General features: G+C 44.6%; 1 protein-coding gene across 1 annotated transcript in view; it reads right to left on the bottom strand.

Moving 5' to 3' along the window:
* LOC124616600 (breast cancer anti-estrogen resistance protein 3 homolog) overlaps positions 1 to 27,325 on the bottom strand; it is a 1,084,307-nt gene that overhangs the window by 102,164 nt on the left and 954,818 nt on the right. The window contains exon 6 of the mRNA XM_047144920.1: positions 15,506 to 15,781. Coding sequence (XP_047000876.1) covers positions 15,506 to 15,781 — 276 coding nt within the window. The remainder of the gene's footprint in view (positions 1 to 15,505; positions 15,782 to 27,325) is intronic.

Below are 27,325 nucleotides of genomic sequence, written 5' to 3' on the forward strand. Positions count from 1 at the left end.
GCCGGGTGGACGTACCGCCGAATTGCTCAACACGTGGGGCGTGAGGTCTCCACAGTACATCGATGTTGTCGCCAGTGGTCGGCGGAAGGTGCACGTGCCCGTCGACCTGGGACCGGACCGCAGCGACGCACGGATGCACGCCAAGACCGTAGGATCCTACGCAGTGCCGTAGGGGACCGCACCGCCACTTCCCAGCAAATTAGGGACACTGTTGCTCCTGGGGTATCGGCGAGGACCATTCGCAACCGTCTCCATGAAGCTGGGCTACGGTCCCGCACACCGTTAGGCCGTCTTCCGCTCACGCCCCAACATCGTGCAGCCCGCCTCCAGTGGTGTCGCGACAGGTGTGAATGGAGGGACGAATGGAGACGTGTCGTCTTCAGCGATGAGAGTCGCTTCTGCCTTGGTTCCAATGATGGTCGTATGCGTGTTTGGCGCCGTGCAGGTGAGCGCCACAATCAGGACTGCATACGACCGAGGCACACAGGACCAACACCCGGCATCATGGTGTGGGGAGCGATCTCCTACACTGGCCGTACACCACTGGTGATCGTCGAGGGGACACTGAATAGTGCACGGTACATCCAAACCGTCATCGAACCCATCGTTCTACCATTCCTAGACCGGCAAGGGAACTTGCTGTTCCAACAGGACAATGCACGTCCGCATGTATCCCGTGCCACCCAACGTGCTCTAGAGGGTGTAAGTCAACTACCCTGGCCAGCAAGATCTCCGGATCTGTCCCCCATTGAGCATGTTTGGGACTGGATGAAGCGTCGTCTCACGCGGTCTGCACGTCCAGCACGAACGCTGGTCCAACTGAGGCGCCAGGTGGAAATGGCATGGCAAGCCGTTCCACAGGACTACATCCAGCATCTCTACGATCGTCTCCATGGGAGAATAGCAGCCTGCATTGCTGCGAAAGGTGGATATACACTGTACTAGTGCCGACATTGTGCATGCTCTGTTGCCTGTGTCTATGTGCCTGTGGTTCTGTCAGTGTGATCATGTGATGTATCTGACCCCAGGAATGTGTCAATAAAGTTTCCCCTTCCTGGGACAATGAATTCACGGTGTTCTTATTTCAATTTCCAGGAGTGTAGAAGGCAGCAGAACACGACTAGGACATACACCACCCGACTCCCCCCCAACAGACGATCGACATCTCATTCGAACGGCAGTACAGGACAGATCTACGTCCCCCTCGGCTCTATTGAAACAGTGTAATGCATCGTACACTGTCAGGGGTGACAGACAATCTGTTGCCGTTTATTACGGCGTGGGTTACGTGCGCGTCGCGACTTCTCCGCCTACCTTTGACGAATGTGCAGAACCATGCTAGACGGCAATGTTGTATAGAATGACGTCACTGGGAACAGGAATGACATGAGATAGTGTTTTCGGACGAATCCACGTTCTGTTTGTTTGACAATGATGGCAGCATTTTGGTTCGCCGCAGACGAGGCATTTGCACAAGACATACAGCGGAAACTCAAGGGCTTATGATGTAGGGTGCCCAGGGTGACTTGCGTAAACGACATTCTGCGACCCGCAGCCACATCCTTTCTGTTCAATACACCAGACGCCATTTTTCAGCAAGACAACGCACGACCAGATGTTGCTGCACGAACACGTGCCTTCTTGGTGTCATAGGATGTCAGCCTTTCGTCCTGGACCACCAGGTTTGTTGCCAGCCGAGAACGACATGTACAGCGCTGCGACCCAATACCAACCACCTCAGATGAACCTCGGAACCAGGTGAATGCAGCATGGATTGCCATACCACAGAACGCCTTTCGTGCCTTATACGCGTCGATGTCATAAAACACGTTCCATGATTCTACAACAGACTAATGCAACGATATAGGCCTATAATGATGTAAATCTGCCCTACAACCCTTCTTGAAAACGGAAATGACTTGAGCTTTTTTAAAGTCGCTAGGTACCCTCCGTTGCTCCAGCGATCTACGATAAACTGCTGCTAGAATAGGAGCAAGTTCTTTCGCATATTTAACTGTGCACCTGCATCTGTTGTTTGCAGGACGTGTACGGGTAAATCAAAGCTGCGTTCCATACTACTGGTCTTTTTCCTGTATCTGTGCCTTTGACAGAAGCTTGTACAAAAGTCGTAATGTTTGAGGTCAGAATATGATTAGGGATCTCGCAACAGACGGACGTCAGCGACATTCGTCTGTAATTCTGTGCTTTTGTAAACACGAGTAACCTGCGCTCTTTTAAAGTCACACGAGTCTGTTCGTTGCGCGAGCGGATCTCGTTAACGTTAGCCAGGAAATGGGCTAATTACACGGCGTACGCAGTGTGAAATCCTACAAAAATTCCGGCAGGACCTCGTGTTTTGCTCGCTTTAAGCAGACTCTGAAGTATTCTGAAATACCGGCGTGGTGTTTCCTGAGTCGGTGCGTCGACCGAACACTGGTACGGTAGTATCGTCATCATATCCAGTATTAGTTTACGCACGCTTGTCTGTTCCAATTTCAAGTAGATTGTAGCTAATCTTCCCGTCTCTTCTTAGGACGCCCAACATTTCTCTTCTCTGGTGGTGTGTATTTGAGTATTACTGTACATATTTCGTTCAGCTGACGTCCTTTGAATGTGTTCACGCCATTTCTTCCAAACTGTGCTTTTTACGGTCAGTACATTCGTAATTTCACTATTACACTTCCGAAGTGTGAGTTTGTAACGAGCTAGTGGTCTTAGAGGTTTCGTCTCCGCTTCTTCAATCCTCCTCCATCGACTGGGGACCACACCTATTGGTACTGCCAAAATATTGTAAACGTCTAGACTGTCTCCTAACTTTTTTGAAAAGAGTGCAATTTATATAGTACCTACCAACAGTTAAAATTCGTACAATTTGCATTCTTCATCACTGCATATAATATATGACGTCTCATATCTAAGGTATTTAATAAAATTATATACTTGTTCTACCGATTTATCATCAATAATTATTTTTGTTCTTAAATGCTCCTTACCATGGAATGCCACTAGCTTAGCTTTATTTTTAGATACCGTCATATTGTAACAATCTGGTACCGTGTGCAAGGACCAAATTGCCCTCTGTAATTTATCTTAGCAATCCGCTAAGATTATTTGGCTATTTGCAAACAAGAGTGTATATTCAAGTTTATTATTAATCTTATAATGGTGCGCTACTTTATTCTGCCATGCCTTTACGACGTTGTCTATATATACATTAAATAATACTGGTGTAATGAGAGTCATTCTCATTTGTTGTCTAAATATATACATTTTTAAATGCAAGGTGAATGGTGAGAAATGCCAGAACATTCAAATAACAACATTTTTAAATGTAATATTTAAGACTACTGCTTTCTTCCATGAATAAGCTTCAAAGGTCTGATTAAAAGTGAGTTTTTCGCACATCTGTATGTTTATGACATCATATCTACATCTACATCTACATGGTTATTCTGCAATTCACACTTAAGTGCCTGGCAGAGGATTCATCGACCCATTTTCATACTATTTCTCTACCATTCCACTCTAGAATGGCGCGTGGGGAAAAGGAACACCTAAATCTTTTCGTTGGAGCTCTGATTTCTCTTATTTTATTATGATGATCATTTTTCCCCACGTAGGTGGGCGTCAACGAAATATTATCTTCTGAACTACGGGTTATATCACTTTACAGGCACATTCAGTGGATGCTCTCTGCAAAATCTATTGCCAATAGATTTCGTAGTAAAGAAGTAATAAATTTAAATGTCATGTCTCGTGGTGATGTTTTACTGAACGAGCATCAGAAACGGTAGTAAGCGATAAATTTTTTCCTTTCTTCATTTCGTGGGGGCTGTCATTGACAAAAAATTTCTTCCTTGTTCTAAATTGTGTGTTAAGTTGGCTGGAAGTCACTAAGTGCTCTCGTTCTCAAAAGCTAGATGAATATAACGTGGGTAATCAAAATATCCACGGGTATGCTGCCGGTCTATAGTGTCCAACGGGCACAATATTTCGGCGATCAAACATGTCGCGATCATCAGGTGAACTGACGGACTGAGCTCCTGTGAACGTGCCGGCACGGAGATCCGTACGCTATGGCTGCTCAGAGGGAACTGGGTTCGGTCGCGGCGGCGGCCGATTTAAATACCCTCCGCCCGCGGCGCGCTCCCTCCGCCGTCCGCGCCCAGCGCCACGGTCGCGCGGTGGAACAGATTGCGACGGCGTCTGAGATGACGTCGGTGTGATGGCTCTGTCCGCCGTGGTCGTCACAACTATACGTCTGCTCGATTTACTCTTGATTAACCCGTCGCTGGTTCCCAAGCCTTGCTAAGATTATAGCCACAGTCACTATGACCGCACGAGGATTCTGGTACAGACGTCGAGATACTGGGACAGCGTTGTTAGAGAGGCCATCGAAATTCGCACCAATGACGACCTCATAAACCGTGACTGTGGCTACAATCTTAGCAGGGCTTGGGAACCAGCGATTGGGTTAATCAAAACTAAATCGAGCAAACGTATAGTTGTGACGACCACGGCGGACAGAGCCATCACACCTACGTCATCTCAGACGCCGTCGCAATCTGTCCCTCCGCGCCGTGGCGCGGGGCGCGGACGGCGGAGGGAGCGCGCCGCGGGCGGACGGTATTTAAATCTCCCGCCGCCGCGACCGAACCCAGTTCCCTCTGAGCAGCCATAGCGTACGGATCTCCGTGCCGGCACGTTCACAGGAGCTCAGTCCGTCAGTTCACCTGATGATCGCGACATGTTTGATCGCCGAAATATTGTGCCCGTTGGACACTATAGACCGGCAGCATACCCGTGGATATTTTGATTATCAAATACGCCGGGAGAAACTCAAGAATCACATAACGCGGGTAATTTGCGCGTGAAAAATTCATTTTTAATCAGACGTTTGTAGGTGTTTTATTCACAGCGAAAGCACTAATTTTTAAATATTGCATTTAAAAATGTTGTTATTTTAATGTTCTGGCACTTCTCGCCATTCACCTTACATTTGAAAATGTATTATACAGTGTCTGTCTTTTAATACTTGGCTTATTGCGATACACCTTTGAAGTAATATGATAGTACGAGGGTTACTCTAAAAGAAATGTACACTATTTTTGTAAAAATACAGTTTTCATTCTGCATGTGTAAAAGTTTTACAGTGTTTAGATACATCCTTCCCGCTTGTTTTCAAACTTAGTTCAACCTGTTCCCGTGAGTGGCGCCGTCACAGCATGTCTTCAAGATGGCTGTGACACTTGACATTCGTCAGAAGCAACGTGCTGTCATAGAATTCCTAGGCTATGTAAACGAGACAGTGGGAAACATCCACAAGATGTTGAAAAAGGTGTACGGAGATGCTGCTGTCGATCGCAGTACAGTTAGTCGGTGGGCAAGCAGGTTACGTGATGAAAGCGGACACGGCAATGTTGAGGATTGTCCTCGCAGCGGCAGGCCTCGTACTGCACACACTCCAGACAATGTGTAGAGAGTTAACGAATTGGTGACTGCTGACAGACGCATCACAGTGGACGAATTGTTACGCTACGTTGGGATAGGTTAAGGAAGTGTTTGCAGAATACTGAAAGTGTTGGCGTTAAAAAAGATTCGTGCCAGATGCGTTCTCAGGATGTTGATAGTGGCTCACAAAGGAACAAGAAAAACGGTATGCAGCGAACTTTTGGAACAATATGAGAATGGTGGAGACGAATTTTTTGGAAGAACTGTGACAGGTGATGAAACATGGCTCCATCATTTTTCACCAGAGACGAAGAGGCAATCAATGGAGTGGCATTATTCAAATTCACCCAAGGAAAAAAATTTGAAAACCGCACCTTCTGATGGAAAAGTTATGAGTACGGTGTTTTTCGTTTCCGAAGGACACTTGCTTGTGAACATCATGCCAAGTGGAACCACCATAAATTCTGATGCGTATGTGACGACACTGAAGAAACTTCAAGCTCGACTGAGTCGTGTTCGACCACATCGGCAAAAGCAGGATATTTTGCTGTTCCACAATGCACGGCCACATGTCACTCAAAAAGCGATCACAAAACTCGGATGGACAACACTGAAACATCCGCCTTACAGTTCTGACCTGGCTCCATGTGACTATCATCTGTTTGGGAAACTGAAAGACTCTCTTCGTGGAACAAGGTTTGAAGATGATGACTCCCTTGTGCACGCTGCCAGACAGTGGCTCCAACAGGTCCAACCGTGCGGGCATACAGGCGCTGGTTCCAAGACAGCGCAAGGCAGTTGAGAGGGATGGAAATTATGAGGAGAAATGAAAATAATGTTCCTGAAGGATGTACCTACACACTGTAAAACTTTCAAACATGTAGAATAAAAGATGGATTTAAAAAAAATAGTGTGAATTTCTTTTGGAGTGATCCTCGTACTTAATGAGTAGTTATGACAGCATTTTGAGCTTTTCTACATGGTCAATAATTATATGAAATACTCTAAATACGTTTTTTTGCAACATGAAACTGGGACCACTTGAGCGGGTGATCGTTTTAGTGGCTTGTAATGGACATCTTTGGTAAGGTCTGACTGTGAAAATTATCGTAGGCTTCAGGAACAGTCTTTCATAAGGATGCACGAATTACTACTGCTAGCCTTCCTCTATCAGCATCCCTGCAACACTCTAGGAAAGGGGTCGATAAAAAAACATGAAATGGCGAAAAACACATTGCCGTAATCAGCCATATGATAACACATGTAATCCACGAAATGGCACCATGTTCGGCATTGTTTCGATTCGCCTGTTTCCGCTCGATGTCCAGCATATCAAGAGTGCTTTACGTAAATTAGCCGGCAATTGAAAAAGAAATTTGCATCAGTGCCGGCTGCGGCAGCAGCAGCAGCATAAGCAGCGCTCTCGTCAGCGGTGATGCGACGCCCGTCGCAGTGTTGGCACAGAGAGTGCCACTCCAATGATGAATTGATCGGCGCCGCGCTCTCTAAAACAGCCCGGGGCGGACGCGTGTCAGGGCAGCGATGCGAGCAATGCTTCAAACGGCAGCTTTCACAGCCGCCGGCAGCGCAAACTCTGAATGCGCGCTCCGGACGCCTATCTCACCTTGCGCCCTCTGGCTCCGATTGCCGCCATTATTCGCGCCTTTCGTACGGCAGTTCCTCTTGGTACAAACGGCCTGCCATCTCATGTAACCCTTTGAAGCGGTTTTAAACGATGACATCGCGTGTACGTTCGTTCGTCACGTTTATAGCGCTAACCCAAACCCTGCATGCATCGGTTTCCTCTAGGCGACAGCACACTAGTACATCTACGACGCTACAGAAAACCAGTTTCAGGATTCAAACCTTTCACTACCAATTTTTTTCGGTGTGAAAAGACATTATTTTAATGAATATCATCGTCAGAAATAACAATATGAAAAAAATACACACGTCAAAGAAGTTTTGCATCACCTCGGTTCTGAGAGTTGCGGAACCTGTACAGAAAATTGGAAGAGAGATCAACATAAACATCATTTCCGCCCTTTTTATTGCTCATGAAAACGACACATTGCATGTTGTACCTTCAGAGGTAGTGGTCCAGATTGCTGTACACACCGGTAATTCTAATAACCAGTAGCAAGCCCTCTTGCTTTGATGCATGCCTGTATTCGTCGTGGCTTACTATCCACAAGTTCATCAATGCACTGTTGGTCCAGATTGTCCCACTCCTCAACGGCGATTTGGCGTAGATCCCTCAGTGTGGTTAGTGGGTCACGTCGTCCATAAACAGGTCTTTTCAATCTATCCAAGGCGTGTTCGACAGGGTTCATGTCTGGAGAACATGCTGGCCACTCTAGTCGAGCGATGTCGTTATTCTTAAGTAAGTAATTCACAACATGTGCACGATGGGGGCGCGAATAGTCGCCCATGAAGACGAATTCCTCGCCAATATCCTTCCCATATAGTTGCACTATCGGCCGGAGGATGACATTCACGTGTCGTACAGCCGTTACGGCGCCTTCCATGACCACCAACGGCGTACGTCGGCCCCACATAATGCCACCCTAAAACAGCAGGGAACATCCATTTTGCTGCACTCGCTGGACAGTGTGTCTAAGGCGTTCAGCCTGACCGAGTTGCCTCCAAACACGTCTCCCACAATTCTCTGGTTGAAAGCATATGTGACACTCATCGGTGAAAAGAACGTGATGCCAGAACTGGCTGACGATGAGTGGTCCATTCGGCACGTTGTTGGGCCCATCTGTATCGCGCTGCGTGGTGTCGTGGTTGCAAAGATGGACCTCGTCATGGACGTCGAGAGTGAAGTTGCGCATCATGCGGCCTATTGCGCACAGTTTGAGTCGTAACACGACGTCCTGTGGCTGCACGAAAAGCATTATTCAACATGGTGGCGTGGTGTCAGGGTTCCTCCGAGCCATAATCCGCAGGTAGCGGTCATCCACTGTAGTAGCCCTTGGACGGCCTGTGCGAGGCGTGTCATCCACAGTTCCTGTCTCTCTTTATCTCCTCCATGTCTGAACAACATCGCTTTTGTTCACTCCGAGACGCCTGGACACTTCCCTTGTTGAGACCCCATCCTGGCACAAAGCAACAATGCGGACGTGATCGAACCGCGGTATTGACCGTCTAGGCATGGTTGAACTAAAGACAACATGAGCCGTGTACCTCCTTCCAGGTGGAATGACTGGAACTGACGGGCTGTGGGACTCCCGTCTGTCTAATAGGTGCTGCTCATGCATGGATGTTTACATCTTTGGGCGGGTTTAGTGACATCTCTGAACAGTCAAAGGGATTGTGTCTGTGATACAATATCCACAGTCAACATCTGTCTTCAGGAGTTCTGAGAACCGAGGTGATGCAAAACTTTTTTTGATGTGTGTATTTCCCACCAAATCGTTTCTCATCAGAGGGAGGGGGTGAGACATACAGTGTTATTCATAAGTACCTCCAGAGTTTCAGACGATGTTTACGCAAAAACTGCAAGACATACAGAAAATAGACACATATCAGCGGATGGAGCATCCCTCCAAGGCTTTAACTCACATTAAAGGTGCTTAATACTGACATCGTTTGTTACTCCGAAAATGTCAATACATGCTTGCAGCTCGCTATGCAGATCTGTTCCCTGGGTTGCACACACGCAGGCGCGAACCGATTCGATGCGCGACAGTGCAGAGGGGATGATTTGTCTACATGTTCTGATATGCTCGGCTCTTGGTGCATCTGCACGACGGTCTGTATTACGAGTTGGACCTTCGAGAGGTGCTGTACTCGTATCTCTGTGTACAAAAGGAAAAGTCCTGACCGATTTACTCATCACTGCCTAGCCCAAACCGCTAAGGATAGGCACATGAAACTTGGAGAGGGTGTTGATCTGAATATGAGATTTTTCGAAATCCACCCCTAAGGGTGTGAAATAGGGAATGAAAGATTTCTGGATATATGTCGCTATTAAAGCAATTTTGAAGCTAGAACTACAAAATTTGGCATTTGGGTTTTTGGTCAGAAATAAATAAATAAATACGGGTTACAGCAGTTGTGGAAATTTAACCAGTATGGGGGGAGAAATAATGTGTTAATATTAAAGAACTATTAAAGCAATTTGAAGCTATATCTATGAAAATTGGTATTTGACTTCTCGGTTAGAAATAAAAAAAAGTACGAGGTTTCAGCGTTTCTGGAAATTGAATCCCCAAGTGAATGGAAATATGTGGTGAAATAGAGGCTGGAATGTTTTATGAAAATATTGCAATTACGAAATCATTTTTAATGCTAAATCTATGAAAACTGCTATTTGCCTTCTAAAGAAATACGTCTTAGGGGATGAAAGTTTCTATAGAAATATCACCACAACAAGTCCAAAGGTAAGATTAACAAAGACCTCCGACTCCAGCTACCAGAAACGCTTTTTGGTCAGAAGCATATGTGTAAAAGACGATGCTTCTACGACCTTAACTGGTGCGAAAGGTTTATAAGACGTCGCAGTTTCTGTACAAAGCACAAATTCTATTCAAGAAAAAAATTTGTGCAGAGCATGCAGTGTACGCGAGCGAATCAGCGGGCGCTAAGCTAGTCCACCGATAGGTGTCACTTTTCTGTAGCCCTTGTAGTTTCCGTGCAGTCGTTTTACGAAACCCCGGAGGTACTTATGAGTAACCCTGTATGTGTCCCACTGGCATTTTGACGAGGGGACTATATTTTCCTGTGACCATGACATGAATGAGCATCCTGTATCTTCATTTGTGATAAATATTTTCAGAAAAGCACTTGGATCCTATTTATGATTGCAAGTGTTTGACATTTCGGTAGATTGTTCCAGGTGACAAGCTGTTTTATCATTACACTGAAACTCGAGTGTCTCATGAGGCAGTCTCATCGAGCCTTGCACTTTTAGTACGGTGTGAAACAGTTCTCCGACAAAACTGTTTGATATGAGCTACATAAGGTATTTGTTTTAGTTGCCTTCTTTCTCTTAGCACATCCTGCGCACCTTCTTGTTTTACGTTCAGCAGATGATCCCGCCATTCACCACAGATTGGTACGCAGCATATGGGCGTTCAGTAGCTCTCTTTCTTTTGACAATCGCGTCTTTCTTAACCAATGCAATCGTTTGCTCTTCAAGTGCGATATGAAAATAAATCAATTGCTTTTCTTTTTGGCGAGATATGTCGCATGTAGAGGGTTAAGAATGAAACTTCAAGACAGCACAACCAACAGGTGCAATCTCTGATTATAAGAAATGTGCAAACCATTAGCAGGCTTACCCTTCACAATTGGGACATTGAAACATAGCGATAACATGCAGAAAATCCGTACTCGTCCTCTGATAACCTATCACATGACACACACAGCCCGACGACAGTGAAAGGTACACTCAGTAATCTTTTGTTTTCGAAAGACAATTACGTTAAATATCGTGATGTAAGATCATTTTCTAACCAGACGGAATCGTCAGAACATTGGAAAATATGGAATTTTTACATATACATCACACCTAATGATTTCCGAATTATCGAAGAATTATTTATTTCGATCCGTTCATAAGTGAGGAGGAAAGAGCTTGTTAACTGGGGACGGTGGGAGGATAGGTCGTTTGTTGCAATGCAACAGAACAACTGTTTAATTTATTGCATATAAACAAGTGGTTGCATTTCTTTTCAGACTTTGTGTGGTTAGGGTTTGCAGTCATGTTAAATTTCTTTGACGACATCATGGTTCCTTTTAACAGCAAATACTATTTGCTCATAAAATTCACTATGGATTCCATTTTCGGCCTTGTGGCTATTATCAAAAGGACTACTGTAAAAATTTAGTACTTCAGGACACGTCAAGCCTTTAGAAAGATCTGGCATGTATGTAAGTCATCAGAAAGTCCATAGGCCAAGTCTTTAATTGAAAGACTGCATTTACATTAGACAAGAACGAGATTATGCATATAATAAAAGTGGCGTAATTATATACAATTTTGTCGTTTTTGTCCCCTTTTGCGTAAAAAAAAAAAGATTCAACCACAACACATGTTTACAGTATTAACCTATGATCCTGCAACGTTAATCTCTGAACTATCTTACCTAGACGAATATATTCTCGAAATTTCATTACTCTACGTTAGTTATTTTTTGGTGCTGTAATTTTTTCGCGTCAATGTAAACGTCTTAGAAACTTGCGAAGAATAATTGGCCCAAACTGTAAAACAGGAACATAGAAAGGGAGGTACAGTCATGAGATGTATACTATTTATGCAGATCCATCTACTAGAAAAACACTAGAAGAATAGTGAAATCATCTGGATTGAGATGGGCGGAGCGTGTGGCACGGATGATGATATGTAAATAACTAAAAGGATATTGTTGTGGGGACTCAGTTAACCGGACCTCAGTTATACGCATTCAGGATAATCTGGATTATCAACCTCGAGCAAACACACTGATAAGCCAAAACGTCATTGCCACTGCCCATCGCGACGTTGACTGCCGCCTGGTGGCTTTGTGGGCAATTGACGCGGTGACAAAAGTGTGTAAGCGGAGCAAACCGCATGGGGGATCACCCTAGCGAAGATAGGGGCTGCAAATGGGGAAATCCATTGAGATAAACGACTTTGACAAGGAGCGGATCATTACTACGCAAACCCTATGAATGAGTATCTGAAAAACGGAGAGGCTGGTCGAATGTTCACATGCTACTGTCGTGAGCACCTACAGAAAGAGGTAGGAGGACAGTGAAACTACTTCTAGGCGCTAAATGATTGGACGTCCACGACTGTTCGGAGGCTTTTCTGCTCAGCAAAGCAGGACAGATGGTGATCTGTGACATCTCTGCCGTATGAGCACAATGGTGGTCCACGCACTAGTGTTTCGGAGCACACTATTCACCGTGTACTGTCGAACATGGTGCTCCGCACCATACCACACCTACTTGTTCACATGTTGACCCAACGACATTGTTAGTTACGATTGCAGTGGGCATGGGATCATCGGGATTCGACTGTCGATCAATGGAAACGGCTCTTCGGGTGAATCACTAGGTCGATGGTCGTCTCCACAAACGCCGTCATCGAGGTGGACGGCGGCTCGAAACGTGTAGCGTGCCACAGACACAGGCTGGTGGGAGCAGTATTATGCTACGGGGGATTTTCTCCTACGTATGCATGGGACCTATGTTAGTAATCGAAGACACGCTAACAGCTGCATTCCTTCATACCTGATGGCTTCCCCGACGGCGCTTTCATCTTTCAGCAATGTAATTGTCCGTCTCTCGGAGCGAGAACCGTGCTACAGTGGTTTGAGGAGCACCATAATGAACTCATGTTGTCTCGGCGACCAAATTTGCCTGATGTAAGTCCTATGGAACCCACCTAGGTCGCCATCACCACGTACGCAAATCAGCGGCCCGTTATTTTCGCGAATTCCGTGATCTGGTGCGTAGACATCTAATGTCACATACTTCCACAACTGTAGTATCCCTGATATGCAGAATAGGTAATGTATTTCGTTCCTAAGATGGGCAAACAAGCTATCATGCGGGTGGTCATAATGTTTTGGCTCATCGTTATATCTCTGCACTGTCTAGTCTGTGCTCCACCCGCCGGCGCTCCGCGCGGCGATCGAACTCCACGAATTGCAAGCAGATGAAACAGAAGAAAACGTAGATGCAGAAAATTATGCAGGACCATTTCACACGGAAGCGTTTGAAACCCTGATTTCAAATGGTTTGAAAAACAAACAGTACGTGATACCGCGAGTTTACTACAATTAAATGTAGCAGCAATGAAGAGAAAATTTTTTTTATGTCAAATGACAATTAAAAAATATTTTAAACAAAATTAAACTACAGTGACTGTCCTATGTGACTTTTGTTAGGTAGTTCACGACTAAGGTGCAGTAGTTTAATAATTTAATAAAATACACTGAAGCGCCAAAGAAACTGGAATAGGCATGCGTACTGAAATACAGAGGCATGTAAACAGGCAGAATACGGCGCCGCCGTTGGCAACGCCTATGTAAGAAACAAGTGTGTGGCGCACTTGTTCAAATGGTTCTGAGGTCATCAGACCCCTAGAACTTAGAACTACTGAAACCTAACTAACCTAAGGACATCACACACACTCATGCCCGGGGCAGGATTCGAACCTGCGACCGTAGCGGTCGCGCGGATGCAGACTGTAGCGCCTAGAACCATTCGGCCACCCCGGCCGGCGGGCGCACTTGTTAGATCGGTTACTGCTGCTGCAATGGCAGGTTACCAAGATGTAAGTGACTTTCAAATGTTCAAATGTGTGTGAATTCCTAAGAGACCAAACTGCTGAGGTCATCGGTCCTTAGAGTTATACGCTACATAAAATAACTTACGCTAAGAACGATACACACACCCATAACCGAGGAAGGAGTCGAACCTCCGGCGGGAGGGGCCGCGCAATCCGTGACACGGCACCTGAAACCGCGCGGCCACTCCACACGGCTAAATTTGAACGTTGCGTTATAATCGGCGAACGACCCATGGGACACAGTATCTTGGAAATAATGATAAAGTGGGGATTTTGCCGTACGACCATTTCAGGAGTATACCGTGAATATCAGGACTCAGGTAAAACTTCGAATTTCCGACATCGGTGCGGCCGGGAAAGATGCTGCGAGAACGGGTTCAACGACGACTGGAGAGAATAGTTCAGAGTGACAGATATGCAACCCTTCCGTAAATTGCTGCAGATTTCAGTGCTGGGACATCATCAAGTGTCTGTGTGCAAACCATTTGATGAAACATTATCGACATGGGATTTCGGAGCCGAAGGGCCACTCGTGTGCCCTTGATGAGTGCACGACTCAAAGCTTTACGCCTCGCCTGTGCCCGTCAACACCAACACTGGACTGATGATGACTGGAAACACGTTGCCTGGTGGAACGAGTCTCGTTTCAAATTATATCGAGCGGATGGACGTGTACATGTATGGAGACAACCTCATGAATCCATGGACCCTGCATTTCAGGAGGGGACTGTTCAAGATGATGGAGGCTGCGTAATGGTGTGTGGCGTGTGCAGTTGGAATGATAAGGGACTCCTCATACGTCTAGGTACGGCTCTTCCAGGTGACACGTACGTAGGCATCATGTCTGATCACCTGCTTCCATTCATGTCCATTATGCATTCCGACGGACTTGGGCAATTCCAGCAGGAGAATATGACAACCCAAACGTCCAAATTCCTGCAGGGTGGCTCCAGGAACACTCTCAGTTTAAACACTTCAGGTGGCCACCAAACTCGGCAGATATGAATGTTACTGAGCATATCTGGGGTGCATTGCAAATTGCTGTTCAGAAGAAATGTGCTCCCCCACGTAGTCATGGGCAACACTGCTGGATTCATGGTGCCAATTCGCTCCAGCACTACTTCAGACATTAGTCGAGTCCATGACATGTCGTATAGCGGCACTTCTGCGTATTCGCGGGGACTCAACACGATATTAGACAGGTGTAGCAGTTTCTTTGGCTCTTCAGTGTGTGTACTTGTGTATGAAAAAGTGTCTCTAATCTCTTAAAGACATTGATTTTTGTTAATTTTAATAAATTTAATTCTTTTTTCTTGCTTGAATAAACTCCTAACGTTATGTATTAACTCTAGAAAGATATGTATGTGACAAAATATCTAAAAGATATCCATACGAGGGCGACGCAGTTTTTTCTTGAGTTAATAACACAAAAATCACTTCTGTTAATAATTCAATTGTCTGGATTTTCGATTAACCGAACAGCTTACGACAGTAATTAGCCTGGTTAATCGAGTTTCCACAGTAATTGGAAATCCACGGAGGTTGGGGGGGGGGGGGGGGGGGGGGAAGAGGAAGGGATCGATGGAGAACGAAATGGATAGATGGAATCGTGGAAGACCTTCTGGAAATGGGCTGTAAGGGAGGGGAAGCTAGAGCGTTGGATCGTGATATTTGGCGGAGAGCTGTTGAAGGTTCCAAAGTTCACAATGAACTGTAGGGCCACAGAAGAAGAACAAGAAATCCGTGCAGTGGCAGTGCGGCACGCACCTTGTTGATGACGAAGTGCAGCGGCTGCCCCTTGCAGCGGCAGGAGAGCACGTAGTTGCCGGGCTGGGAGGAGCAGTCGCGCACCAGGAAGTCGCCGTCGCGCTGCACGATGTCCTCGGCGCGCTGGCGCGGGATGGCGCCGTGGTACCAGGCGTGCGAGCGCAGGTCGCGCGCGTCCAGCGACAGCTCCCACTCCAGCGCCTTGCGCAGCTCGCCCGGCACCTCGCCAGCGGCGGCGCCGGCGCCGGGCGACGACCCGGGGCTCGACACGCCCTCCTGCGGCACACGGCAGGCGGGGCCGGTGTAGACTTGGCTCTAAGCACTGTGGGACTTGACATCTGAGGTCATCAGTCCCCTAGACTTAGAACTACTTAAACCTAAGGACATCACACACAGCCATGCCCGAGGCACGATTCGAACCTGCGACCGTAGCAGCAGCGCGGTTCCGGACTGAAGCGCCTAGAACGCTCGGCCACCGCGGCCGGTAATGTAGATTTCCATTACTGTAGTAGCTGTCGATATCAGCATACATCTGCATTATGCGGTACACGTTATCACTACGGACAGGAAAATTTGACGAAAATGATAACGCGAAACTGACGATTTTTAACGAACTATCGGCGAATTTTACAAAATATTGCGATATTTGTCATTTTCGCGTATAAAAAAATGTTATGAATCTGAGAACGGCTGCTCTCCATTTTCGTAAGTGCTAGTTGTTGAATGTTGAACTTCCGTTTGATTCTAATTTCCTCGGCGCTAAAATAAATGTTCATTTCTTTCTAACTATCATGTCATGTCAAAACTAACCACGGATTTGGCAAAAAAACAAACAACAACACCGAAATTGGAAAAAAATAACACAGGAAAAGGAAAAAAACACGGAAATTTGAGAAAAACACCGAATTTAACAAGAAAAATTTAGCGAGAGTGGCATAAAAAAACACCGAATTTCCTAAAAAACACCCAACTGCGTAAAAAACACCGAACTGCGCAAAAAACACCGAACTGCGTAAAAAACACCGAAAGCCGTAAAAACACCGAACGGCGTAAAAAACACCGAACTGCATGAAAAACACCGAACTGCGTGAAAAACACCGAACTGCGTGAAAGCACCGAACTGCGTGAAAGCACCGAACTGCGTGAAAGCACCGAACTGCGTAAAAAACACCGAACTGTGTAAAAAACACCGAAGAACAAGGCATTTGACAAAAAATTACACAGATCGGCAAAACTGGTAACAGTATTCGGCGAGAAAGGTAACACTGAATCTGGCAAAAAAAGGTAACACAGACTCTGACAAAACATAACATCGAGGCAGTTCATAAAATAGAACTATTTTTGCTTTCCTCTCATTATCATATGTAAGCAAGTGCGGCTCATAGTTAAAGGCTCTCGGTCATAGTCGCCCCAGAAGTTATATTAAAATATATGTCTCAATATATGTAAATTGAAGGGGGATGACTGCTATCAACTGCAGGGAGACATTAAGCAGAATCAACGAATCCAAAGAAGAGCGGCGCGTTTTGTCACAGGATTATTTGGTAAGCGTGATAGCGTTACGGAAATGTTTAGCAAGCTCAAGTGGCAGACTCTGCAAGAGAGGCGCTCTGCATCGCGGTGTAGCTTGCTGTCCAAGTTTCGAGAGGGTTCGTTTCTGGATGAGGTATCGAATATATTGCTTCCCCCTACTTATACTTCTCGAGGAAATCACGAATGTAAAATTAGAAAGATTCGAGCGCGCACGGAGGCTTTCCGGCAGTCGTTCTTCCCGCGAACCATACGCGACTGGAACAGGAAAGGGAGGTAATGACAGTGGCACGTAAAGTGCCCTCTGCCACACACCGTTGGGTGGCTTGCGGAGAATAAACGTAGACGTAAATGTAGACGAGCGAAAATGTGTAGCAGACCGGGAATCGAACCAGGGATCTACTTACCAGGCAGGTGCGGTAACCACTGCGCCTTCCGTGACAGTGGGTTACGGCATTTAAATTGTGAGGGCACATTTTGAAAGTTTCCCGTACGCATTTAGATAATGATAGTCAGGTTTCTGAAACTGTTGATATCGAGTAATGTTTTTGGAGGATGTAGTAGCTAGTCTAGGGCTGCACTTTGAAATGCTGATCGTCCTCATGCAGCAGAGAATCGGGCTATGGCTTCTACAGAATGGGCCGCCCAGAAGCTCTGTTCCTTCTGCCAAATGAGGGTCAACCAACTCCCAAATGATTTTCGTACCTTCCCTATCGAATCGCTGCCTCTGTACATCTTTATGATGTTTTGATGCGTCATGTTTAATATTAATGTATCGATAGTGTTGAAGATAGTATTTTGGGTCTGGCATTGACAATCCTATCTGCTATAGGAGAGGCACGCGAAGTCTGTATATGTCTCGTTAGAGGGTCTAGAATACTGCCACGTAAATGGCACCAGCTTGTGAGAGTTTCAAGAATGGTTAAACTTAGAGGAAATACATGACGAAAGAAATATCCGCTATTTAGCAGTAGTGTGGCCTAGACGGAACAGGGAGGGGGGATATAGGTGCGAATGCAGTGTACAGTTACTGCAAATTATGCAGATATGGATGGTATCTGTTCTTTCGGACATTAGTGAAAATAAGGACGCTAAACATGTCCCATTACCTTTAGTTGCAAAGTATTTCCTCGCTTGTTGACGGAGTTTTCGGAATAAAATCCTATTAAGTTTAGCCATGTTTGCCACTGACATCACATTTATACTTTCCACTACTATAGCAGACTCTAATACGTAATAGATCACCGTAATAGCCATTTGACATCCGCTGCTGGGCTAAAGCCACCCCTACATATTTTCAAACACTGCGATCTTCAGTTGCTACTGCTTATTTTCGATTGTCTTCTACCTATCTACCTTCCATTACTTTGTGTTCCCAGTCTTCTGTTATTACTTGGAAGTCTGAAAATACTTCCTTTCGCCATCTGCATTCCAGCCTACTTCAAACTTTTCCCAGCGCTATCATAGTTAGATCTCACATTCTCGGCTATTCCCTACTCATTTATTTGCATTGCTGTCTCCCAGTCACCTGAAACGTGCATCCCTCCACTAATCGCTGAGTCACCCTCAGACTTTGAATGGTCTCCGTGTTAAAAGACCACGTCTCACTGTCATGAGTAAAAACTGCTACTACGAACTATTTGTAAATGTTCAGTTTCAAAAACCATAAAAGCTGAATTTTGAAAATTATTCAGTTTACTAAGAACTCACAATGATTTTTCCAGAATGCCCTTTTCACTGTGCAGCGGAATGTGCGCTGATATTAAACTTTCTGGCACATTGAGACTGTGAGGAATGATCGTGAGTCGTGGTGGGGCAGCTGAGTCGGCAGAACTCTTGCCCGCGAAAGGGAAAGGTCCCAACCTCGAGTCTCGGTACTGCCCATAGTTTTAATTAGCCAGAAAGTTTCAGTAAGTAAGACAATTTTTACTTTTCTATTTACTTCCTTTGCTATCCAATCTGTGCTAGCAGTTATTAGTCGTCAACAATAATACATTTTATAAGCACATATTTTTCTGATTGAAAAACTGTTAGAGTAAATTTCAGGATTCCAAGACCAGTTTCCCTGAGTGACAGAATATTTTCAGATATTATAACTCGAGAGAAAGTAAAATTTCTTGAACCTCGAAAAGCAAACACACGCTGAAAAGATTTTCGTAAACCAGGATTGGTATTATTTTAGTGAAAGGTCGGCGACTAGGAGTAGTTATCGGAAGAACTCTTAAGAATCATCGATTGTCATGTGCAATGGTGAACACCAAACCAAACACAAAAAATTGTTGGATAAAAGCAGAACCAAGCAACCCGTTTCTTCATTTAGTGAAAAACGGGGAAATAGCATTAGTTTCAGTTGCCTGAACATTGGCTAAGCATTATAAATCATTTGGCACTTTAAAAATGGGAGTGTTAAAATTTTCTAGTCTGATGTTTAATTAGGTCCCAAATTTTTTCTGGGGTGCTGAATGACATCTAATCTCGCTCAGGGAAGTGGTCTCAGAAATGTTGGGAAACACTGCTTTACAACAACAAAGCGTGCTAAAAATTACACATTCTGGAGAGATCTTTAATGTTTAGTCCTGCGAACTCATAAACGCCGCATATGAATGCAGACCAAAAACATTAAATCTCTCATACGGTATTGCACTGCCTGTGTTATTCCGAATGTATCATATTCAGACGAATATATGCACTGCAATATCGTATTTATCTCGACCGGGCAAGCAACTTTCAAGAAAAATGTCTCGCTTGTACGGCAATATACGAGGGCTATTCGGTAAGTGAGGAACGATCGGTCGCAAAATGGAAACCACTGTGAAAATCCGACGAGGCTTTTCACAGACGTTTTGGGCAGTGTCTCTAGTATGCCTGTTCATCGCATCAAGACGCTCTTTTCAGTTGTGAGCGCACTGTGAGCGAGTGAAGGTGCCAAGAACAACGATGTCTGCCGCCAAGTAGGAGTGCCCTCTGAGAGGCTTCGCCTTAATGAATGCAGCCCACCTAACACAACTGCCACGCACTTCCTTCTTCGTGGCAATTCTCAGCCGCACTCTGCAGGGGCAGTGAAGACGCTCCTGCAGCCTTTTCGGTGGAAAGTGTTCGACCACTCACAACACAGCCCTCATTGGCTCGTCCTGAGTATCATCTCTGTTCTCATGAAACGCTGGACACGAAGACGACACTTGGGCGCAGGCTACGCGCTGTAGACCAGCGTAGAGAATTATCGGAAAGCACAGGCGGTTGCCTTCTATGACGATGGTGTTCGTAATTTGGTATAACGCTCTGACAAATGTCTAAGTCGGAGCGGGGACTATGTAGAGAAGTATCTGGAAGATGTAGCTAAACGTGCAAAGAAAACAGTTTTGATTTTCACTGTCGTTTCCATTTCGCGACCGATCGTTTCTTACCTTCCGATCAACCCTCGTACATAATGGATGTACGAGTTCAAGTTGTAAACACATAGGTGACGATACGAAGAAGGTTGGGTCTCGCCGTGAGTCGTGCTCGGATAGCCAAATGGTGAGGGGACCGCTAGCGATAAGCGAGAAATCCGGCACACGTTTTCACGGTCATTAACTCTACAGCTGACGGTTTTCCTTATTCGTAATTTCGAATACATTTAATGTATTAAATCTCTCAAGTTGGCAAGTGAAATCACGAAATTTATCGTGCAGCAAAGCTAGCTTACGCCGCATTCACAAAACGTGTCATATTTAGTAAGATTTATTGCAGTAAAGTGTCGGGAAACGTGAAGTCAGCGGTTAAACATGATAGCTACAGATTTTATCTTGAAGTTAGATTTTTGTGTTACTTCGTACCTGACTATGAAAAGGAGATAAGACGCAGATCATAAACTTATTAGAGAACACCATAGCTGTGGTTGGTAAAAGTCACAGTCTTCCCCAGTATGGAAGCAGTCACACCTGCATAAAAGCAATTACTTCATTCAGCAGGTGTTGTAACTAATAAAAGCATTTCTTTTAAAGCCTAGTCAACTACTCATGTATGTGTTACAGGCAATAGTAAAGGCTTGTCATCACATCGTACATCCTAAAATAAAAGTAATTATAAACCAAAGGGAGAACTAATGAGACAAATAACACTTTATATTTCTTTTATACTAGCACTTTATATTTATTTTACACTGTCTATTGAGAACATAATGTGTATCAGTATGCTCCAGGAAATGTCGAAATTTTATTACCAATTTTTCATATTAAACTTTATTATTTAGTATTTAGTTATCAATTTTCTGAATGTAATATTTAGCTAGTTTTACTAAAAGCATTTTGTTTAAATAAATATGATTATTTTCAGATATCTGAAAAGTATGTACTGCCTACAATTGCTACGCAGTTGAAAATTATTTGTATTAGTTTTCACATAGCTCAAGTGAAACCTACTTTTCTGCATTTTTGATAGAATAATTTTCATTTCCTACCAATAATTTGTTTGCAGAGTCACTAACAATAATAGCTTTCACGTTCCAGAATATTCTTTCGTAAAACTGAATAAGGTTTAAATAACCAATACTATACTGTTGTAACCCTAATTTTCAGGTTTCTAAAAATAAATACTTTTGTTAAAATTAATGCGCTCATTATAAAATTATTGCAATTAAAAAGCTTTTGTTTCGTGGAAGTTCTCGCGGGGAATGGAAGATTATAAAAGTGCACGTTGCGCTCAAATTTTGGGAGTATATGTTTAGCTTTTGACGTGTAAATATACTATGCCAGTGATCTATGTTTAGCTATCGATCTGTAAAGATACTATGCCACTCGTCTGCAGACGTTTGACATTTGTCTGTAAAAGTTGTGTCGTGTACACCTGATCTGATGTTAGTAAATGTAGAAGAAGACAAAGAAAAGTGTTTTAATCATTACATAACAAACGTGAAGTTAGACAACGTTTAACTGTCGCATATTGTTTGGGAAGGACTAATTACAACTTATTGCCGCTGTCACCCCGACCTACTAATCTATTCATCTACGGAGTGGGATTGCGACACACCAGTTGCCCAAATGTGTCATTCATTTAAATTAAAAACACAGCGTGTTTCGGGAGCGCAATACCCCATTATCAAGCTCAACAAGCATGGAAAAGACGGATCACTGTTTCGGTTTATTTCACATACTAACTTACATGTAATGCATGTCTGGCTATGTTCTCGACGTATTATTACTTACCTAAAAGTATTATGCTGCTAAGAATTGTCAAAAATACGCAAGCAGAAACAATTGCGTTCTGAAATACAATCTACACAAAAAAGACACACCACGAAGGAATTATCCGCATGGGACGGAAATCGGTAGATGTGATGTACATGTACAGACTAGTAAATTGTTCCAATTTCAGAAAAATTGGGTGATTTATTTCAAGAGAAAGAGCTTTACAAATTGAGCAGGTCAATAACACGTTGGACCACCTCTACCCCTCATGCAAGCAGTTATTCAGCTGGGCGTTGTTGGACAGATATGTTAGACGTCCTCCTGATGGATATTGTGCCCACTTCTGTCCAAATGGCGCTTTAGATCGTCGATATCCCGAGATGGTTGGAGAGCCCTGCCCGTAATGCTCCAAACGTTCTCAGCTGGGGATATATCCTGTGATCCTTCTGGGCAGTACGGGCCAAGCAGAAAGACAGGCAGTAGAACTCTCACCGTTGGCGGGGCAAGACGAATAACTGCTAGCATAAGGTCCAGCGGTGGACTAAAGCGTTATTGAATTGCTCAATTCGTGAAGCTCCTTCTCTTGAATAAATCTATCAACTTTTTTGCAGTTCCAATAATTTGTTGTCTGTATACATACATCACATGTACCGGTTTCTGTTCCATTCCGATAATTCCTTCGCGGTGCGTTGTTTTTATTCTTTTCTTTCCCTATCTTTTCTTACAAGGGAACCTCCCCATCGCCCTCCCCCCCCCCCCCCCCCCCTCAGATTTTGTTATAAGTTGGCACAGTGGATAGGCCTTGAAAAACTGGACACAGATCAATCGAGAAAACAGGAAGAAGTTGTGTGGAACTACGAAAAAAATAAGCAAAATATACGAACTGAGTAGTCCATGCGCAACATAAGCAACATTAAGGATATTGTGAGGTCAGGAGCGCCGTGGTCCCGTGGTTAGCGTGAGCAGCTCCGGAATGAGAGGTCCTTGGTTCAAGTCTTCCATCGAGTGAAAATTTTACTTTCTTTATTCTCGCAAAGTTATGATCCGTCCGTTCGTCCATTGACGTCTCTGTTCACTGTAATAAGTTTAGTGTCTGTGTTTTGCCACCGCACCGCAAAACCGTGCGATTAGTAGACGAAAGGACGTGCCTCTCCAATGGGCACCGAAAACATTTGCTCACAAGGTCATAGGTCAACCGATTCCTCCACAGGACAACACGTCTGATATATTCTATACGACACTGGTGATGGAATGTGCGTCACCTGACAGGAATATGTTGTCGACCCATCTAACTTGTACACTTGGCGAATGGGTAAAAAGATTCTTCTACCTTGCCGATTTAGGTTTTCTTGTGGATGTGATAATCACCCCCAAAAAAGTGATGAAAACATAAGAGTTTGTCACATGAACTGCAACAAATGAATGCAACAGTTTCACAGTCGCACAGTTTTCCCTGTGCTCTGTCAAAACATATGTTTTTAACGTTTTCAAATTTTTCCGTGTGTAGACCGTCAAATCCTGCATGTGTCCAAGCAAATCTGAACATGTCCTGGAATATTGTAGAGCGAAGTTGATTATGTTTGAGTGCCTTAACTTTGATAATAGTCTGAAAATAAAAAATTTTTCTGTCGATGGAGGCTTGAACCAAAGACCTTTCATTTCGCAGCTGCTCACGCTAACCACGGGACCACGGCGCTTCAGAGTTTGCAGTGTCCTTGATGCTGCCTATCTTGCGCATGGACTACTCAGTTTGTATATTTTGCTTTTTTTTCGTAGTTCCACACAACTTCTTCCTGTTTTCGCGATTGATCTGTGTTCAGTTTTTCAAGGCCTATCCACTGTGCCAACTTGTAATTAAATCTGAGGGGGGTGCGATGGGGAGGTTCCCTTGTTAGAGTGTATTGCGTTCTAGAGGTGTACTGATACGTTATTAAGCAGGTTGTCATAACGCTTATGCCCCTCTGAGTAGTTGCCATTTCACTTCGGTAAAATGTTGACGCCATGATTTCCTAGTCTTTTTTAAGAGGTGCTGTACTAATGGGTGTCTAAACCGTGTGGTGAGCTATCCTTGTTCTATAGGCCATCAGTAAGCAGTGCAGAGAAGCGAGCTTCTTCCCGTCAGCGCACGATCTCGGTGGTTGGTTCAAAAATGGCTCTGAGCACTATGGGACTCAACTGCTGAGGTCATTAGTCCCCTAGAACTTAGAACTAGTTAAACCTAACTAACCTAAGGACGTCACAAACATCCATGCCCGAGGCAGGATTCGAACCTGCGACCGTAGCGGTCTTGCGGTTCCAGACTGCAGCGCCTTTAACCGCACGGCCACTTCGGCCGGCCTCGGTGGTTGGCTAGATATGAAATCGGCGTGACTATTTGGAATTCATTTCTGAACGAATCACAGTGGCAATGAAGGTATGGTGAAGTCCAGCACGAAATGAAGACAATGGAGGAAACAGCAACGGTATGAAATGTGAAAAAAGTTGTATTTCCTTTTTTCGTTTTTAATATACTTTTATTTTTACTTTTCAGGCAACTCTCCACTCTCGTTAATGCGCCGTGCAGTGTGACTACTGTTACTTTTCCAAAGTTCTCTTCGGTGGTGGAGGCAGAATGAGAGAGAGGAGAGAAGGGGGAGGGAGAGGAGGGAGGGGTGAGAGAGAGAGAGAGAGAGAGAGAGAGAGAGAGAGAGAGAGAGAGAGAGAGCTACGCAGGGTTGTAAAAATTTGAGAAAGAAAACCAACACTGACGTAGCATGTCTGCTAATATATACATGGAGACTCCTGACGAAGAAGTTTCCACTTAATTGCCACGATATGCACTTTTCTTCAATCAAATGTGCAGGTAAATCGTGTTTCAGCGCGGTCATGGTGCGTTAGTGAACTGCAGCAGGGGAAGATTGTATACAAATCGCTTGTTGTTCACTGAACTGACGAGGAATGGAAGGGCTAATGTTGCGAAGTGGCCCAAAGGCGGTTTTTCGATGGTCTGAACTCTGTCGAAGACGTTCCATTCGACTCTAAAAACCATCGGTTAACAAAACAGTCAAGATCGCAACAATCATTTATTTAAAAATAACGAACGGTTTCGGCCTTTATGCTTTAGGTCTAATGCATTGTAAAGATATAAAGAGCGCCAAATTAAATAGGACAGACATAAAGTAACATAGTGTGCGAAAAAAAACAGGCCAACAGGAGGTGAAATAACGTAGCGATTAGCCGTGTGGCTGCAGCCGCTGGTGCACGGAACGGCTGCGTGAAGTCACGGCCGTTTGCTGCTGATGGCTAATCTGCCACGGGTTAAATAGAGCGGAAAACGCACGCTTTTGCCATATGACGTCAGCCTCAGCCAATAGACAGTGACTTACGTCAGCTGCATTCAAATAATGAAAGAAGAAAATTATACAAGGAACATAAAAGTATTTGTTTGACATTATGCGAAACGTAGCTTACCGTTGGCTGCAGCTGTATGTTATTTTCTGACTTCCCTGACTCGTTATCTTTACAGTGCCTTGGGCCTGAAGATTGCCAGAATAAGGGCCGAAACCGGCCGTCATTTTTAAATAAATGGTTATTGCGATCTCGACTGATCTATTAATCGATAATTTACAATAGATCGCATAGGATTACCAAACCATATCAACTAAAATTATATATCTTAAAAACCTCTTGTACCTACTGGTGATGGACCAACTCAAACCAGCCGCCTCCAAAAATTGTAGCTGAATTATGTGACCCGTGTCAGAAAGTACCGTTAGCAGGTGAGAAGGTGGACAGAGTGTCCAGAGATTCCTTGTACGCATAAAGCCTGTCCAGTATCAAGAACGAGAGCAAATTCAACAGTCAAGAGCCGGCCGTAGTGGCCGTGCGCTTCTAGGCGCTACAGTCTGGAACCGCGTGACCGCTACGGTCGCAGGTTCGAATCCTGCCTCGGGCATGGATGTGTGTGTTGTCCGTAGGTTAGTTAGGTTTAAGTAGTTCTAAGTTCTAGGGGACTTATGACATCAGGCTCGAAACAGCATATCCAGACACTCCGGGATGATGATGGCATTGAAACAGAGGATGACACGCGTAGAGCTGAAATACTAAACACCTTTTTCCAAAGCTGTTTCACAGAGGGAGACCGCACTGCAGTTCCTTCTTTAAATCCTCGCACAAACGAAAAAATGGCTGACATCGAAATAAGTGTCCAAGGAATAGAAAAGCAACTGGAATCACTCAACAGAGGAAAGTCCACTGGACCTGACGGGATACCAATTCGATTCTACACAGAGTACGCGAAAGAACTTGCCCCCCTTCTAACAGCCGTGTACCGCAAGTCTCTAGAGGAACGGAGGGTTCCAAATGATTGGAAAAGAGCACAGGTAGTCCCAGTCTTCAAGAAGGGTCGTCGAGCAGATGCGCAAAACTATAGACCTACGTATATCTCTGACGTCGATCTGTTGTAGAATTTTAGAACATGTTTTTTGCTCGAGTATCATGTCGTTTTTGGAAACCCAGAATCTACTATGTAGGAATCAACATGGATTCCGGAAACAGCGATCGTGTGAGACCCAACTCGCTTTATTTGTTCATGAGACCCAGAAAATATTAGATACAGGGTCCCAGGTAGATGCTATTTTTCTTGACTTCCGGAAGGCGTTCGATACAGTTCCGCACTGTCGCCTGATAAACAAAGTAAGAGCCTACGGAATATCAGACCAGCTGTGTGGCTGGATTGAAGAGTTTTTAGCAAACAGAACACAGCATGTTGTTATCAATGGAGAGACGTCTACAGACGTTAAAGTAACCTCTGGCGTGCCACAGGGGAGTGTTATGGGACCATTGCTTTTCACAATATATATAAATGACCTAGTAGATAGTGTCGGAAGTTCCATGCGGCTTTTCGCGGATGATGCTGTAGTATAAAGAGAAGTTGCAGCATTAGAAAATTGTAGCGAAATACAGGAAGATCTGCAGCGGATAGGCACTTGGTGCAGGGAGTGGCAACTGTCCCTTAACATAGACAAATGTAATGTATTGCGAATACATAGAAAGAAGGATCCTTTATTGTATGATTATATGATAGCGGAACAAACACTGGTAGCAGTTACTTCTGTAAAATATCTGGGAGTATCCGTGCAGAACG

Source organism: Schistocerca americana, chromosome 5 (assembly GCF_021461395.2).
Source record: "Schistocerca americana isolate TAMUIC-IGC-003095 chromosome 5, iqSchAmer2.1, whole genome shotgun sequence".
Classification (NCBI taxonomy): domain Eukaryota; kingdom Metazoa; phylum Arthropoda; class Insecta; order Orthoptera; family Acrididae; genus Schistocerca; species Schistocerca americana.